This window comes from Montipora capricornis, chromosome 9 (assembly GCF_036669925.1).
Source record: "Montipora capricornis isolate CH-2021 chromosome 9, ASM3666992v2, whole genome shotgun sequence".
In the NCBI taxonomy this organism is placed as follows: Eukaryota; Metazoa; Cnidaria; class Anthozoa; order Scleractinia; family Acroporidae; genus Montipora; species Montipora capricornis.
Genome location: NC_090891.1, coordinates 32,181,412 through 32,199,977, shown reverse-complemented (window position 1 = coordinate 32,199,977; position 18,566 = coordinate 32,181,412). Strand labels below are relative to the sequence as shown.

The 18,566-nt window shown below is 39.9% G+C and overlaps 1 protein-coding gene and 1 long non-coding RNA gene across 3 annotated transcripts; one reads left to right on the top strand and one right to left on the bottom strand.

The window, feature by feature from the left end:
- Nucleotides 1-507: 507 nt before the first annotated feature.
- LOC138015739 (uncharacterized) lies at nt 508-7,451 on the bottom strand. 2 transcript variants are annotated; one of them, XR_011125628.1, is made up of 3 exons: nt 7,270-7,451; nt 4,880-4,995; nt 508-2,846 (listed from the first exon to the last, which is right to left on the bottom strand). It is a non-coding gene; the product is annotated as an uncharacterized lncRNA (long non-coding RNA). The 2 variants fall into 2 exon arrangements; XR_011125629.1 differs by lacking the exon at nt 7,270-7,451 and adding an exon at nt 6,608-7,018.
- An 8,673-nt stretch (nt 7,452-16,124) lies between these two features.
- On the top strand, nt 16,125-17,192 carry LOC138017527 (uncharacterized). The gene has a single exon (XM_068864590.1). It carries the CDS (start codon nt 16,125-16,127, stop codon nt 17,190-17,192), a length of 1,068 nt encoding a protein of 355 aa, XP_068720691.1.
- Nucleotides 17,193-18,566: the final 1,374 nt, after the last annotated feature.

Here is an 18,566-nt window from a genome sequence, read left to right as displayed (position 1 = left end):
TTGAAAAAATAAAGCCCTCTAGCCTGCGGAGCAATCGTTTCCCTTTCGATTCCTTTTATCCAAGCAAAAGAGGGCACGCATGAGGGCTTGTGTGAATCGTAAAAATATTATTTTGATGTCGGTGGGGGAAGGAGGTAGAGGAGCGGACAAGAGAACGAAAGCCGCTGCAGCACAGCCCAACCGGGTACCAAAAGTCCCCCAAAATAGTGGCATGTCAGTAGACACATGAAAGTCAAGTACACTACTGCACGACTGATAAACGTAGGTAGTGCAGTAGTCTACTTCTATTTTCATAAATTTTGCCTGGGGAAATGTTTTGCTGCCCGTTTCCTTCCTGTAATATGTCACTACCGTGAAAACGGCATGTGGAATACTCATTGTTTTGACGATTTAAAATACTTAATTTAAGGTACCATACGTATTCTGTACGGCCTCCCGTCTTTATACAACTGAGCTCAAAACTATTTAATGCTCAAATATACAAATAATGAAACTCTATTTGTTTATTTAATTCAAGATTTATCCAGGGGCATCCAATTTAGCAGAGCTAATTTAAATGGAGCCCTGACACAACACAAAAACAAAGACATTAAAACAAGTTAACAACTATGCAATATATTAAGTTATAAAGGCAACTCGTACTGCGGTCGTTTAGTTTTATTTTAAGTTTGCTGAACGTCTCTACTTGTCTAATGATTCTCGGAAGGGTGTTGTAGGTCTGAGCACTGAGCACTGCCCGTGATGGAAAAATTGCTCTTCAATTATTTTGATAATTTCAATTGAGATACATGATTTTTTTCACCTTCGGCTAGAAAAAGGGAAAAATGCGAACTCAGTCATCGTCTTCAGTCACAGAGTGGAATCCTGTCGGATTGTGGTTCCATACAAACTATGTTGACAAGTAGAAGTTGTGACTACAAGATCAACTGCATGGTGACCGGCCGGGGTAGCCCTCTTTTAAGTACAAGTCAAAAGATTCATGCGCGCTCATTTCAATTCAAGTTAATTAAATGAAATGAAATCCTCTTTAAACTAAGCATATTGAATTGAAGTTAAGGAACGCTTCAAAAAAGTCAAGATTTTCAGTTATTGGCAGTACCTAAATAGACGGAAATATCCAGTGTTTACCTGTTTTCAAGCTTCCTTATTTGATTTATTTGCTGGAGAATCTTGTTTGTGAGCGATGTACTCAGATCCTCAACGGCCCTTTTAGATATAGATTTATTATATCAACACTAATGAAATATATACCGAGTGAGCTTTCGCGCGAAAACATGATATCTTCACACGTGAAGATAACATGTTATTTTCACGCGTAAAAAGATGACTGTTGCTATGGTTACATATGAAAATCGCGCCTTTCAATGTCTTTCGTGAAATTATTTAGTATTTCATTGGTGTTTATATAATAAATAGAATATTTCATGGCCGCTTAAAGATACGAAATTTCTGTTCTCGTGTTGAAAAATATTTCACGAGTGAGCGCAGCGAACGAGTGAATTATTTTTCAACACGAGAAGAGAAATTTCGTATCTCCGCGCGGCCATGTAATATCCTCTATTTATTAAAAACTGGATCATTGGATAATGCAATTCGAGAGTTTTGATTGGCTAAGCCATCATGGGTTATGAGCCATTATACCATGATCTACAAACACAGCAAGCATACGCGTGATTTTTTGAGCCTTTTTATGTTTATTGTAGTCTAGTTTTCTATATTTTGGGGTCGTTTTTAATAAAACAATTATTCCACTCGCGCTTGTTGGATATGAGATGATTATAGCCAACTCGGCGCTACGCGCCTCGTTGGCTATCTATCATCTCATATCCAACGCGCACTCATTGAATAATTGTTAAATATCGTTGTGTAATTGTCGGAAAATTTTCGACGTTATCAACGAGTGCCAAAAGTCAAGTAAAATTGGAAAAAAAAATTCCATAAGTGGTTTAATATATGAATTGCCGGGTCGATAATCAACTATGCGATGCTGTCCAGTGGGGAGTACACGTGAAAGCGAGCGAGAAGCAAAGGCGCCGTAAGGGAAATTCTCCTTGTACGCACGCACGCACTAAAATTAAAATTAAACTTGGGAAGCGATGCTAACTGCTTTACAAAGGTGGCTTTTGAGTAGCTGATATATAAATCTTCGGCAGGGTTGACTTACATTGTAAAAGAATATAGGCGTGCTTAGATTTATCAGGACTGGCGTTACTCGTAAATCGGACATCTCTGCCTCTTTCTCTTTCGTTTTTTGCGCGAATTACTAGTCCGTAATTAGGCGTTCCGTATTTCCAGCGTCTAACTGCATCGGTGACATCAAACCTCACGAAACCCTTTGGGGTAGAGCGGGATATTGTAACTGTTCCCCCAACTGGATTAGCTTCAGCATCAGTACCATCCAGACCAACTTCTGGCGATGACCAAGCAACACCTGAAAGGCGATGAGAGCTAGTCGCCTGAGCCTCTCTCCAGGACTTCTTCATTAAATGCAGCTCCAAAATCCGATTAATGAAAGGGACAGTTTCTTCAGTCGCATAGCTTGCCTTATGGGAATATTCGTAATACAGGAACATCGTGGCAATTGCAATATGTTTGCAAGTCGTAGGCGGATTCTCAAACTGCACCAGGGATCGTTTGTTCGGAAATCCTGGATGTTGGGCTACAATGAGATACTGCAAATAGTTAAAGTTTGTGCTTGCACGTTCCAGTGTGACATCTTGGGTCACATCAAGCCTGTAAATCTCTATCCCGACATTTTGCACAGCTGTGACACTAACAGCGTGAATAAGTGTCGCTACTACAAACAACAATGCCCACATTATGCCCATTTCTTGTTTTATGTTCCACTGAAATTACAGAAAAAGAAAACGTAAGATAATTAATCATTTTAGTGTATTATGGATCCAACGCAGTATACTCAGAGAAAACACTACGAAATAAAAAAGGTTTATCAAGACTTGGCGCCGAGATGCTGGCAGTTGCTTTGATTGATTCAGTATTTTTTGTGGTAGTGCACTGTAAATGTCACCGGGTTGCAAGAGTGTAAGAGTGGGAGAGCGTAAGATTGTAAGTCCGTGGTGACAATAGGCCCGCAGCGCGTGCATAACTCACGAAAATAGACAGGTCGATTGGAAGCGTGCTTGGTGCTTGCGTTTCAACAAATGAGCCCCAAAATCGGCAAGAATTTGTGACGCTGATGAATAATAAAGCAACTGCTATTTCCAAAACGATGGAATTAACTGGTGATAAATAACCTCGTCTAAGAGAGTGAATTTTTGACCTTGCGGAAACAATGGTCAACCTCAAGAGTTAGGTAATTGTGATCTTTGTGTTGAATTTGCACATTTCTTGTCAAACGTTATAACACTTGAAAGAAAAAAAAGCAAACTAAAAAAAACAAACACCAGGTGTCTTGCCTTTTTTCGCGAGTTGTTAATAAACACTCAAGGTAACTTGATCATGGCGGCCGCTGAAATCGACGTCACTTTCGATTTTGCGATTTACTTGTGCAGCCAATTGTACAATAGATAAAATTGAAGGTAGCAAAAACCTCCACAATCTCTTTCGCTGATAGCAACTGTTTACATTCGCGGTTCAAAATTTATGTTGTTTTCATGACGCAAATTTTGTTGTTGATAGCAAAATATTTTATTGTCGATCGATACTTCCCGAAAACTTCCTTCTGCTCCTCCTAAAAAGTGTATATCTGCTAATCAATATTTATAATTATTTTGCATAAAGCAGGCTAAAAAAATCTGCACCTTGCTTAGTTCGCATTTTTTGAGCGTTAAAATAGAATTTTCGGTCCTTTGTTTCTGACAGAAAGTCGCATATTTTGAGGTCACTCATCTAAACACTAACCCCGCCGGGCCGCCGGACAGGGATTAACCTCAGTGAAACTTTGTCTTGAAGAGCTATCAGAGGCTTGTGGTGATGAAGAAGTTGCAAGGGAACTTAAAAATAATAAACGTGTCAGGCTCGAAGCCAATGTTTCTCAATTCTCTTTTATTTTCTCCAATCTTTCTGGGTTTAGTATTTTACTAGTAACCACATGTCTTCTCAGGGGGCTATTTAGCTAACACATCTGCCATGGCACTACAATGATATACGGTACCAAAACAATATCGTGTACTATTAAAGCTACATATTACGCAAAGAAAACTTGAATCTCCTGGAAAACAAAACGCTCCTCAATTGACAGTTCTGGAATAAAGCGCCGTCTTGCTGCACTACCACAGGTACGCAATGCGTGCCTATTTTTTGTCAAGGCCACCGATGGATTCAAGCCGAGCAAAGCAATGTGGTTAGATCAGCTCGAGAATTGACCGAAATGGCAGAAAACTTGAATAAATGATGAACAAAATGCAACAAGCATTACAAACCTCAATGAAGTACTAAAGGTCTGGAATAGAGCCCGTCAAACGAAGATTGATTATCACATTAATTGGAAACTGCCACTGAACTGATTTGGTAGCACTGACTTCATGATAAAACCACAAAGTGAACGTTTCTCAAAATATATTAAAATCAGATAGGATTGGAGGAAGATTAAGACAAATCAGCAGTCAAAGTTTTAAGTTCGGTTAGTTTGATTTAACAGCACTATATAGACATATTTAGTTGGAAATTAAATCGTCTTTTCTTAGTGAGTACTAAGATTTAGCATTTGTCAATAGGAGGCCGGAATCGAGTTCATATCAATAATTTCCGTGGAAAATGATCTCAAACTATATACATTTAATTTTTTACGTATGCTCGGCAATGACTAGAAAATTTAGGCCGATATCCAGTTCTAAAAAGATCATCCTGGATAACTAAAAGTGACTAAAGAAGACCAAAAAAAAGCCAACAATCGATACTTTCTCAATAAATCACTTACCAGCACTGGGCTAAAGGATTGGCTACCTTGTCTCAAACTTGATCAAATAAGAACTGATTCAGTTTTGCAGTGGCCTTTTTTCTTTATACAAGTAAGAAGTTGAATTGCTATGGAAACTAAACAGGAAAGAAATATGATAACAATTAATTTCATTAGAATGATTCTGCAAAAAAAAAGGACACTGAAGAATTCAAAGCAGCTTTGTTACTACCTACGCCTGTGGACAGAAAGATGATTCAGCGAAAATCAAAGTGTTTATAACGTCATTGTTTCATTTTCAACCAGTAGCTTAGCACTTGCATACTTTGGTCGAGTGAATCGGGTATAATATATTTTAATTGTGAGATTTTTCCTGGTGACAGTGATGAGGGCTGAAGAGCCTCAACGCATTAAGCTGGGTTTGGTAAACACTTTTGACGTCACGAGAGACGACTTGTCTCGAAGGAATCAACTTTAGTTGCAGGTCTTTCGTAAGAGTTTTTCCATGATGAAAAACCGGACAGTGCTCTAAAACTCAACAAGAAGAGGTCATTTCTCCATGTAACTCTCTCAAAGCTCAAAGTATATAATTGTGCGGGGGCGATATGGAAGTACTGTAGAACAAGTTTTTATTATTGTTTATTTTCAATGCTTTCCAATATTACTACCTAAAACAGCTTAACGCCAATCATCCATGCTGCCTGAGGCCGCATACCATCAAGAGAAAATACAAAACTCAACAGACTCAATAGAATCAACTCCAAATATCACAATTCAGTAAACTTTATTTTACGCGCCACATATATTACTCAATATAGTTATCCAATACTGGGACCTCGTGTAAATTAGCTAAAGAACAAAAAGAAAAGGGAAAAACTACGGAAAAAAGATACATTGCCATTAATTGACCAACTGATGATCGTTAAAAATATGCAACAATTACTTTACTAGAAATTGCAATAAATTCAACCTCAAGCTGCTGATAGCTTCATTAGAAACCCGTCAAAAAAAAACGTCAAAATCAATGGAAACTGCAAACAATAGTATCTGTTAAATCATGTAATCGCAGAAGTTCTGCTCATAGAGAAAAAAGAGGGTGGTAAAGAAAATTTTCGTGAACCGTGAATTGTCTTCTTTACTTCTCGCGTGAAATGGCCTGGCGCGGATGGAAATATCTACGAAATGGAGTGCGAATTTTTTTTTTTTTTAATTGAATACAAAAAATGCGTAAAAAAAGCTAAGAAACAAAATGTAGATGAAGTCTAATTACAGTAAAATAGAGTATTGCCTAGGCTACGGTTTTGAGTTATTATCCGCGTCAACGGTTTTAGCTGTGCCGCCAAGATTCTAGTGTTTTTCTAACGCGGTAATTGCCTTTGTCAATAACGCAAGCATTATCAAAGTCAATGGAGTGATTATTTAGCCACGCATGGTTAGCAACATTTGAGCCCTTTGTGTAGTTTTTCAAGTTTCGTTGATGTTCCTTTTTACGGGTTTGGAAGCATCTTCCTGTTTGTCCTATGTAGCTCCAAGAACAGTCTTTACATGGGATTTTATAAACAACATCACATTGAAGATCTGAAGGTTGACGGTACTTTGGGGACGGATGGGAATTCTTGTTGAAGAGTTTTGAACTGTTTGTTGATTATGTATATACAAGCAGATTCACAGCTATGCTATGGGCAGTCTAGTGTAGCCCTATTGTTGCCAATCTCTGCATGGAAGTGATTAAAGAATAGCTATTAATACCTCTACAGTTCCACCAAGGATTGGTAGCGATATGTTGATGACAGTTTTGTGATCATTAAGAAGGATTCTGTCTCTTCCTTTCACAATACCCTAAATGCCTCCGACCCCGAAATTTCTTTCACTATTGAACTTGAAAACAATGATCAAATTGCCTTCCTAGACACCTTGGGTCTCCAGAAGAAATGGTGTTGTCGTTATTGATGTGTATCGGAAGCCAACACACACAGATCGATACTTGGATTTCTCTTCTCACCATGATATAAAACAGTACGGCCTCGATCCTTCTGTTCCGGGCATCCAATCTCCCCAGCAGTCATTAAGAAAAAACTCGTGAAACCAATTACGTTAGGGCCGCATTAGAAGCTAATGGCTACCCGCCGCCACTGATATTAGGGAGGCATGCCTAACCCTGATACGTATCCGATGGTTCGACCCATTTGAAAAACATAGAAATCAGTTGTTCTGGTGGAGGCACTGTAGGTAGGGGTGGCTTCTTGTAAGTCGTCTGTTATTTCTACCATCCTCAACAAGAAGCCACCCCTACCTATAGTGCCTCCACCAGAACAACTGATTTCTATGTTTTTCAAATGGAACGAACCATCGGATACGTATACCTCTTACAAGATTACTCCGTAACCATGAAATCCGCGTCGTCAACAAACCGTTCAAAACTCTTCAACAAGAATTCCCATCCCCAAAGTACCGACAACCTTCAGATCTTCAATGTGAGGTTGTTTATAAAATCCCATGTAAAGACTGTTCTTGGAACTACATAGGAGAAACCGGAAGATGCTTCCAAACCCGTAAAAAGGAACATCAACGAAACTTGAAAACTACACAAAGGGCTCAAATGTTGCTAACCATGCTTGGCTAAATAAATAATCACTCCATTGACTTTGATAATCCTTGCGTTATTGACAAGGGCAATCATACCGCTAAAACCGTTGATTCGGAAAATAACTCAAAACCGTTGCCTAGGCAATACTCTATTTTACTGTAATTAGACTTCATGTACATTTTATTTCTTAGCTTTTTTCACACATTTGTTGTATTTAATTTACAAAAAACTTTTTTCGCACTCCATTTCGTATATATTTCCATCCGCGCGCTAACTTTTTTCATTCGTTACAGGCTATAGACTGATTTTAGCCGAAAGCTTATATTTTAAACCCTTTTTTAACTAGAGAACGTTTTTTACTTCAAGATGCATTAGTGTTGCATCTTCTTCGTGAACTAGCGCTGACTCTCTGTAGACCAACAAAACAGCATTTTAAAAAGACTCCGAGTTTTGGTAACTAAATACTCGAGTTGCCGTGGGTCACGTGAAGCTAAAGTCACAACCTTCTTTCTATATTTTACTTGAAACGTGACCCTTGAAACGAGGTTGTGCAGTCTATACTTCCGCACATGATTGTGAAGTTCTTGCAGTTTTTGCTGAATTCAAGATAAAAATGAAGTGAATACATGGTATGAATACAAAATGAAATTTAGAGGCAACGGTGTCTTTATATTATTCTGGCTTCTATTTGGAGTAAGCTGTAACGAAACTAATCTATTCCATGTGATAGTGAAACGTATAAACCCGTTTCATTATATTTTCTTTAACGTCGAAGCCAATAAGCTGTTTGTTGTACCGTTGCTTTTCAAGCAATTGCATCGATCTCAGATTGTGGTCTCTGCCTTGGATTTGGAATTTAAATGGTTTATTGCATTAGTGAATTTCAAAGATAGAGTGTAAGGAAGAACCCCTCCCCCGGATTTTACCCGGGATATTTAACTTCGCAGATTACTTCACTGCAGTTTCAAAATGACAGTGTTGAGTATTACAGGGGAACTTAAATCGTAACTAAATGGGAATTTGTTTTGAGTGAGGCTCCAGCACTTGGCTAAGTAACCTGACTTCAGCTGTGACTTCTGGCTTTTTTACTCAATTGTAGTCTCGTTCACACAGAAGCCCTTCAAGCTAATCCTGCCAAGCCGACCACATGCTGGAAAGGTCAGACTACAACACCGGGAACTCCATGCCCTACTCTTTTCGAATAGTGTGTGGGATCTTTAACGTCCCATAGAGTTAATGAACAAGGAGCTGTGAGACGGGACCTCCGGCTCTTGAAAGTCTAACCGTTTGCAGATGTAGTTACCCAAAGGCAGCACTTTCTCTTCGGTTATTTAAAGACTCTGAGTGTTGGTCCGGCCGGAGTTGAACTCACGACCCGGTGACAGCCCGGTCAGACTTATTGTCCAGCCCGGTTACAGCCCGGTGCTCAACCAACTGAGCCACCGGTGCGCGGTGCATTCATTATGCAAGGACATTGGTCTAATAGCCCATTTCTGAGTTGCTGCATGCTTCAGTTTCAAATCGAGTCCGGGTGCACAACCATTCAAATGGAAATGAGTTGCGTATTCTTATGCAAGTCAAACTCTTTTTCCTTTCAATAGTTCAGCACCAAGACTCACTTCAACTGAGCCAAAACAGCAACTCGGAAATGGCCTACTGGTCTTAACACAGATCAACTCGTGTCGCATACAAACACAATGATACGAAAGCGAGATGAGGAAAACGTAACAAACATGAGCCGACTTGTGCCAGGTCCCTATCTTAGCAAACTAGTTCCAGGTTGCTATCATACCTAAGGTCAAACCGATTATGTGACCCGGAACTGTTGTGATTGCGTTACGGATGTGATTTATGACATTTTACGAAATCCGATAAAAAGAGTTTCCCTTTTTTTGTAAACACACGGCTGGATGGAAGAGCATATTTTACTTGTATTCATATGAATTGATACCGTGTATAAATACGATGAAAATTATATAAGATACCCATAAAACAAAGCACCACGGTTGATGGGGAGGGGGGGGGGGGGGTGGGGGGATAAAGGGCAGACCGTCGGTTCTCATTGACACCAGCCTCATAGCTGACGGAACAACCGTCGTCGTCGTCGCTAAATAAAGTGACCTTTCCTTTGCTTTACCTTTACCTAATAATGATCTGTTCAATTGCACCTCTCTTAGCTTCGGTCTAAATCTAGCCTTCTCTCGTGTCAGCGTCTTGCCTACACCTCTTTTGATCCGCTCCGACAGTATCCTGCAAAAGACCTTACTATTACGTTTAATAAGGTCACTCCTCTCCAGTTATTACAACGATGTAAATCGTCTGTTTTAAAGTATCTTGTCGATATACATTTAAACGACCAAAAACTTTGCTTACGTACTTTTTACTACACAAAGACCTCTATTTGAATTAAAAATGGCTTATTTAAGAAATTCTTAAAGACAAAATCTACCTACTACCATGCAAAATTTAAAATCTACAGGAATAAACTGAATCTCTTAATCAAATTAGCTAAGAGAATTTATTATAATTTTTTTGTAGTTCATGTAAAGGATGGCAAACGAATCTGGCATGGAATTAAGCAAATTATTCAAATTAAAACCCAAGTGAATCAGACAGTGAACAAAATAGTGATAGATAATCATGAAATTGTTGACCCAAAACCAATCGCTAATGCACTTAATGACTTTTTTGCTAATATAGGTACTAATCTTGCATGTTCTATCCCTAGTTCTTCCCAGTCTGCTAGGGAGTTCATGTCATCTCCTATTCTTGATAGCTTGTTTTTGTCTCCAGTGGCTGAAAATGAAATTGAACACGAAATAGCTGAACTTAATATTAGTAAAGCTGTGGGTTCTTCTAGCATTCCTATTTTTATTTTAAAGATTCTTAAGTGTGAATTATCAGGTCCCTTACAGTCAATATTTAATCAATCTTTTCTTACTGGAATTGTTCCTGAGAAATTCAAGATGGCTAGAGTAAGTCTAGTCAGTCTAGTCTTTAAGAAGGGCTCTCAGACAACCTTAGACAATTATAGACCTATTTCGTTACTCTCTATTTTGAATAAATTGTTAGAAGAGCTTACCGGTATATATAAGCAGATAGTTTCGTGATAAGACACAACTTATTTATAGTAAACATTTTGGATTCCGCTCTCCCTATTCAACTGAACATGCAGTTCTTAGCATAATTGACCAAGTGCAATTGGCAATCGAAGACCATGATTATTCTTGTGGAATATTTCTAGATTATAGCAAATCTTTTGATACTGTTAATCACCAAATTTTACTCACAAAACGTGATTACTTTGGTATCAGAGGCGTTGTTAAGGACTGGTTTACTTCATATTTGAGCAACAGAACACAGTTTTGTATCCCTGGGTGCTGTTACTTCAGACATTCAACCAGTGTCTTGTGGTGTGCCCCAAGGGTCAGTGCTTGGGACACTCTTATTTCTCATCCATGTAAATGATTTTCATAATTGTTCAAAGCTTTTGGATTTTCATCTTTTTGCAGATGATGCAAATTTATTCTTACAGCATAGGGATATAAATATACTTGAAAGTCTGATTAATTCTGAACTTGAGAAAATTCATACTTGGCTATGTGCAAATAGACTTTCATTAAATGTTGATAAGTCAAATTTTGTCATTTTTCGTCCTATTCAAAGAAACTGCTTAAACAGGTCATGTTATCTATAAACAATCAAATGTTACCACAAGAAACGTCTATTAGATACCTTGGAGTCTACATAGATTATAATGCTAATTGGAAGACTCATATTACTTATATTTCTAAAAAAGTCAAGAGAAGCATAGGCATTCTTTCTAAGCTCCGTTATTTCATAAGTACCAAAATACTACTTAGCCTATACTATGCTCTAGTGAACCTTTTTTAAATTACTGCATAATTGCTTGGGGCGGTACTTATCGGACAACTTTACAACCTTTATTTATATTACAGAAGAAAGCCTTAAGGATAATTACTTTTACTAGTTTTAATGAATATTCAAGTCCTTTATTTAAAGATCTAAGAGTTGTTAAGCTGTTTGATATTATTGCCCTTCAACTAGCAGTATTTATGTATAAGTTTCATAATAAACTCCTTCCTCCTGTATTTGACCATTACTTTAATCCTGTTAGGAATGTAAATAGTTATAATACCAGATTATCTAACAAAATGACTTATGCAATTCCGAAAGCCAGAACCAATTATGGAATTTTTAATATACGTTTTCAGGGTGCTAAAGTCTGGAATGATATAAGTGATGACCTAAAGCTTCTTCCTCTCAAACATTGAAAGGAAAACCTAAAGCAAATTCTTATTGGAAACTATTAAAAATTCTCATTATCTTAACATCATAATTCGTCTGGGTTCCCGTTGTTTTTGACATTTTGTTTTCCTCAGTCCTTTATGTGTTGTTTGTTTTGGCGCGTGTGTGCGTATATGTGTGCGTCTGACCTAATTTATATTAGTTTAATCACCAGAGTGTGGCTGTCCTATTTCTTTAGCCCCTATGGTTATTTAGGTAGCCTGTACTCCTTTCTATTTTTGTAATATTTTGAAATTTATTGTTTTACTGTTGGTACAAATAACGTTGTTGTTGTTACTTTTCGGACCTATTTTTGAGGCCCATTTTCGCTTTAATTATTCTAAGGGTAAGGGAGAAGATGGCAGAGACTGCAACAGTGAACCAAGCTGAATCCGACACTCCATGCATTCTGTAATAGGGTTGCCTTACCATTTTAAATCGGTCCAGTCATTGCGGCTTGAACAAGTCTTATAAATTGGAGTAAAATATATAAACACAGTGTCTTGATCAGTTTTTGAACTACCGTAATTAACTCAGCCGTTTTTTGATCTACATTTTCATCGGGTATAAAGATTCATTTACCTGACCAAATTGGGGCACTCCGATAGGCTAATAACCTTATGAATAATTAATCTTTCTCATGTCTGAGCGAAATTTTATTTGGCCTTTTTTATTTGAGACTTTTAGATGGATAGATATAAATTAATAAAAAACTTGATATCCGGCAATACAGAGAGCTAAGCTGTAAATAGCTCGCCAAAGTTGGTGTTAGGAGATATGTCCTACAGCACTTGTTTCTAGGAATACAAAATACTAAACGTCACAAAATGTCCCCAGTAGTCTTCTCAGACTAACAGATCCAACAGGATTGGCAAAACACATGTAAGAGTCCGCCATCTTAGTAAGAACACAACGCATGCCTGGTGCATGATTTAATAAGATGATGAAAACTCTGTCCCAGTCTCAAAGGCATTATTTAAAACAGTAAATATGTTACATCTCCCCTGTTACGTCTCATACATAGTCCCTGAGATAAGTTGGCCTCCGAGAAACCATCATTCTGAAAAGGTGGCAAAGAACTCTTAAACGCTGGGGTTCGGGAATTGGCAGGAGAACGTGCACTTTGTCTTTCTGGTTGCATCTGGACTTGGGAGAATGGAACGGAAGAGCCAACCGGAGACCGGAGAGACCGGTCACGAGTCTTGAGCAAGGTAGAGGTAAAGGTACACGTTATTTAACGTCGGAAGTTCCTTTACTCTCTAGAGAGTACTCTCCCAGGAAGCCGAAGGTACGCTCATTTTACCCCCCTCTTTCCATCAGTGCTCCATTTAATGGGTATTTAAAGCTACTTAGGCTACACTGAAAGGAAAGAAGTCGAAACAAGGATGTGAGATCCAGGGATCGAACTCAGTACCTCATGCGCCAAGGTCGCGCACTAACCAACTGTGCCACCCTTGCTCCTAAAAAGCAACTGTCTTCTATTCCGATTCTTCTCTCTACCGTGATGATTCACAACTGTACGAGCGCGGGCTTGCATGAATTCCAGTGACAGTGGCAGGTTGCCATTCATTTCCAACTCTGACTCGTACGACGTCTCCTGGGTTAAGAGCTGGTGGCGATTTGGTACCTCGATTGTAATACGTCATCTGCTTGAGCTTTTGTTCCTGCAGTTGAAGGTAACCATGGACAACATGGGGACACAGAAAGCCAGATCCGCAGGGCAATTTACTTCTCAGCTGTCTACTGCAGAGCAACTGGGAAGGCGAGAAGTCACTGCCTGTGAAAGGGGTGACACGGTACTCTCAAAGAGCTAGGTATAGGTCGCGCCCGTCATTACCAACTTTCTTCAGCAAATCTTTCTCTCTGTCCATTGGCCTGCGGATAACAGGGACTGCTTCGAATCAACTTGATTCCCCACTCTTGTGCAAAACATTTGAAAATGACACTGCTGAATTGCACATTGTCACTGAAAAGTTCCATTAGGATGCCATGCCCAGCAAAAATGGACTTGAGATGCAAAATCAGGGTAGCTGCAGCTTTATCCTCAAGAAGGGCAATTTTAGGAAACTTCGAGTAGTAATCAACGACGACTAAATAATCTTTGCTTTTGAGAGTCATGGTGTCAGCACCCACTTATACCCAAAGGCGATGAGGAATGTCATGAGCAATCGTCGGCTCTCTGCTATTCTTTGCTCGATAGCGTAAACACGTTGGACACTGAGCAACCATCTCTTCAATGTCAGAATTTATGCCAGGCCAGTATACCACATTGGGAGCACGGGTCCTGGTCTTTTCAATTCCTAGGTGCGCCTCATGCAGAAGGAACCTGATTTCTTTCTTCGTTGCCGCCAGGAATACAATGGCGCCACCTCGAAATAGCATTCCCTCTGTTTCATGGATTCCTTCTTTGTAATTCCAAAATGGGCGAGCAGACGTCTGTGTTGAGGCCATCGTTCATGAATAACACTGAGTAGCGCTTGGGGCGTCTCGGGCTAACTGTCGCTGCTTTCAGCTGAATTAGGTTTTGGTCGCTGACTGGTTTGTCAGCTACCAGTTCGTGGACCGTAACTTCCATTTCTTCGTCCATCCGATTGCTTTTCAGTTGTGTCCTGAGCTTCTGGATAGACCCGTGCCAGTGTCTGCGAAGAACAAGAGACGACCTGGTGTATAGGTCACACAGAGGGAATAACTGTAAAGCTGGAGAAGCATAAGTTGAAGTCTTGGTGGAACTTTGTGAGGGGCTTCTTGAAAACTACTTCGAGAGGACGATGGTCTGATATTGAATTTCGCAGTGCTTTCCATAGAAATAGCGGTGAAATTTTGCCGCAGCAAAGCAAATGGCAAGTGTTTCCTTTACAATTGGGAAACCCTAGCTGGATGCGTAAGCCACCGGCTGGTTCTCTTGTAAGAGGCAGGCATCAAGCCCTGATGATAATGCATCTGCTTGAGTTGTGACAGGTTTCTTTACATCATAGAATCGAAGCAAGGGTTGACTGGTCAACACTTCTCGAAACTTTTGTAGTGCTGCCTCGTGTTCAGGCATCCACTGCCGTTGGACATCTTCTTTCAGCAAAGACCAAAGTGGCCGGGTGATGTACTGGTCGAGGTACTTGATAAGACCCAGGAGCTTTCCATCAGGAGGAGGAGGCATGTGTACCATTGCATGAACTTTGGACTCATCAGAACGCAGACCATCTGCTGTCACCACTTTGCCCATGAAGTGAACTTGAGGTACTCGGAACTGAATTTTACTCTCATTGAACGTGACGTTCTTCAACCTGGCTCTCTCCATCACCTCCAAAATTCCATCATGATCTTTGTCATCCTCACCAGCAATAATCATATGATCAGTTATTCAGTGAACGCCTGGGATGGCTCCAAATGTTTCATAGTTCCGCTTCTGAATAACTTAACTAGCAGAACAAGTTCCAAAGGGCATTCTTTGAGACCGTTCCATACAACATGGAGTGTTAAATGTGCAAGAAGATATGAAGATGGCTTGACTTGCCATTAAGCATTTCGTTGATCTAATACAGTAAACACCTTCTTTCCACTAAGCTTGGCCTGGACTTCTGCTGGAGTAGGAGTAATCTGAAATGCTCCCTTTTGATAGCATGATTGAGTGACTTGGGGTCAAGACAGATTGTTATGTCTCCATTCGTCTTCTTTGTGACAACGAGATTATTGACCAGATCGGTGGGAGAATCAACAGAAGCCATTACACCTTGGCTTTCCAGCTTTTCAAGAGTTTTCCTCAGCTGATCACGTACTGCGAAAGAAAAATTACGCGCTGGCTGTATCTTTGGCTCCACCACTGGTCTCACTTGGATGCCATACTCTCTCTCAAACTCACCTAGGCCACTAAACACATCGTGATATTCTCGCAGAAACTTCTCTTTCGATAATGAAAAAAAATCTGCTTGACCAACTTGCTGAGTTCTTTGCATTAAGTTGAGGGATTCACAGGCTGGTCTGCCAAGGATGGACAAACCAGAGTCCACAACAGAAAACTTTAATTTCTCCAAAGGGCGTGCTCCTATCTTACAGTCGAGCATGACAAAACGGGTTGACAGACGGGTTGACAGTGTTGTTACCAAAAACAATTAGTGCAATGAGGGTAGGGAAAATCTTCCCCTCACCAAGATCTTTAGCATTAATGACATTTGCATCAGCGCCAGTGCCAAGTTTCATTTTCAACTCTATTACAATTTCCAGTGTTCACACTACTACCAAAACAGGTAGACCTCGAATTCATAGACAAGCGTGGCCGTTGACTTCGGCGCCAAACGTCAACGATTTTGGTCACGTGGCTTTGCTTGTCCCACCAAGAATGTGAACCCATATGGTCACATTCCAATGCGTGATTGAACAATGGCGTATTCTGTAAATAGCAAAGGGCGAACTCTAATTCGCGGGAAATCCATAGATGAAAGCTTAAGAGGAAGCATTTTAGACTCCATTATAGCGGAAGGCGGAGACCCGGCATCAGGATTCTTTCCTGGAAGATATTCCGATGTTGCCGATCGGTTTAGAGTTTCAAATCAGTTTGTTTCAAAGTTGTGGCAAAATTTCTGCACCACTGGTGAACATTTACCGTCTAAGAAGAAATCAGGTAATCCTTCACACCTTAAGCCTGAGGACGTACAGTTGATGGAATTTCTTAAAAAGGAGAAGCCTTCCCTTCCGTATGAATCGATTAAAGAAGTGCTTGAAAACTATAGCACATTAGACGGAGGAACGTCTTTATCAGCGATTGGAAATGCTATCAGGAATAAGTTGCCTGAGGGACCTTTTACTAGGAAGCGGTTAACAAAGGCATCTGTGGAAAAATTTACCCCTGCGAACACTCTTTACTGTCAGCAGTTTTTAAATGCTCTGAGTGCTTTGCCACCAGAAAAACTCAAGTTCTTTGACGAGGCTGGTGTTCACACTGGGACAGGAAATCCCGTTTATGGAAATTCTCTCAGAGGAGAAGCAGCGGTTGAAGTAATTTCTGGCAATAAGAAAGGCGCAAATGTAACACTTAACCTATTGTGTGGACTGGAAGGAGTACTTTACGCAAATACTGTGGAGGGAGCTTCAGATTCTACAAATTTTCTTAATTTCTTTGCCGAAGCTGGCCAAGTCACAACTCCACTCGGAAATCCCGCCATTGAACTTGGCGATTATATCATACTTGACAACTGCCCCACACATCGATACGAGACTGGGAACATTTTGCAAAGATGGTTATTGCAGATGGGAGCACAAATCATTTATACTCCATCCCTTTCACCAGAATTCAACGTTGCAGAATACGTTTTCAATAAAATGAAAACCGTGTTGAAGAGGGAAGAATTCGGACGCCTCTTGCGGGAAAACGTTCATGTAGCAATCTACGAGGCGTTAGAACTCGTAACTACTGAAGACATGTTTGGTTTTTATAAGTTTATATTGTAGCTGTTTTAATTAGTTCATTTCTCAAATACAAAAAGTGTTTTACTGTCCCAACTGCACGTGTTGGCGACCGAAATATTGTTTGCATTTTCGAAATATTTTCCGACTTTTCCCAACAGAGAGCACCGGCTGTAGGTTCTGAAAGCATGTCGCTAGCTATGTGTAAGCAACGTTTGCGCTGTTCGTTCGTGCAATGTAAGGTAATCAAGGATACAATTAAATGTACATGATGTATGGGTTATTGACCAAGCGTGAGATCAAGATGACTGGATATTGGCCAAGTTCTTTTTTTGCGTGTTTATGGACCGAGACGAAGTCGAGGTCCATAAACACGCAAAAAAAGAACGAGGCCAATATCCAGTCATCTTGACCGAACAATCTTGGTCAATAAAGGATTTATTATATGACTTAAAACACCAAAAAATGATCTTTGATCTTGCGGGACCAAGAGAGAAATCCCGAGCGGGCAGTATCGCTCCATCTTGCCCGCTCGGGTAGCCAATCAGAGCGCGCGATTTGGTTCATCTTGCCCGCTCACGGAGCTAGTCATATAATAAGTAAGCAATATTGTATGCGTTCATTCGGCTCAGTTGATTTGTTTGCCGACGTGACGGCCGCGTGTTTGTTTACTTTACCTGTTGTACAAATATCACATGAAATTTTAATACTAGTATTTCTGTGAAAACACGTTTCACTTCTTTAGCTACAGTATCCAAATTTCAACACATTTATGTGAAAAGCTCAAGAGTTACAAAGTACGTTCCTTTTGAAAACACAACAAGATTCTAGTCGGTAATTTACACAGACATTTCGTGTCCCCATATTCGTAATTGACCAGAAACTATTTTGGGTTTTTCAGTTCGGACAGATTAAGCAGAGCATTTGCAGCATCGTTAACCTGAGTTCGCTCAATCTCGTTATTATTTTCACCAATAGAAAGTGTTTGGGCAATATTCTCGCTGGCATTAGTTTGCGCCTCATTGCGGAAAGTGGTACTTTCCTTGAGTGCAGCCGCCAGTTGTTCCTCTTCTTCTTCGACTGTCAACGGTTCGAATTGACTGCTAAAAGTAACGTTACTAAGAGATGAGGCAATAGGTTTATGCTGAAGAGGTTCAAAGCTTTCCGAGGGCCATTCGATACCCTTTAATTCCCACAAAGTTCGCACGGGGTTTCCTTGGTATTGGGCTTTCTGTTTCAATTGACCTAGACTCATGATCTTCTTATTATATTCAGTCAGTGCCTCAAGTAAGCTTACATCAGCTGAGGGGATTTTCCCTTAAAGTGAGCTTCAAGTTTCTTTAAATCCATGTTTACCTGTCGCCAGTTTTCAAACCCTTGAGAACTAAGGTAGCGCGGTTTGCACTCGTTAATCAATCG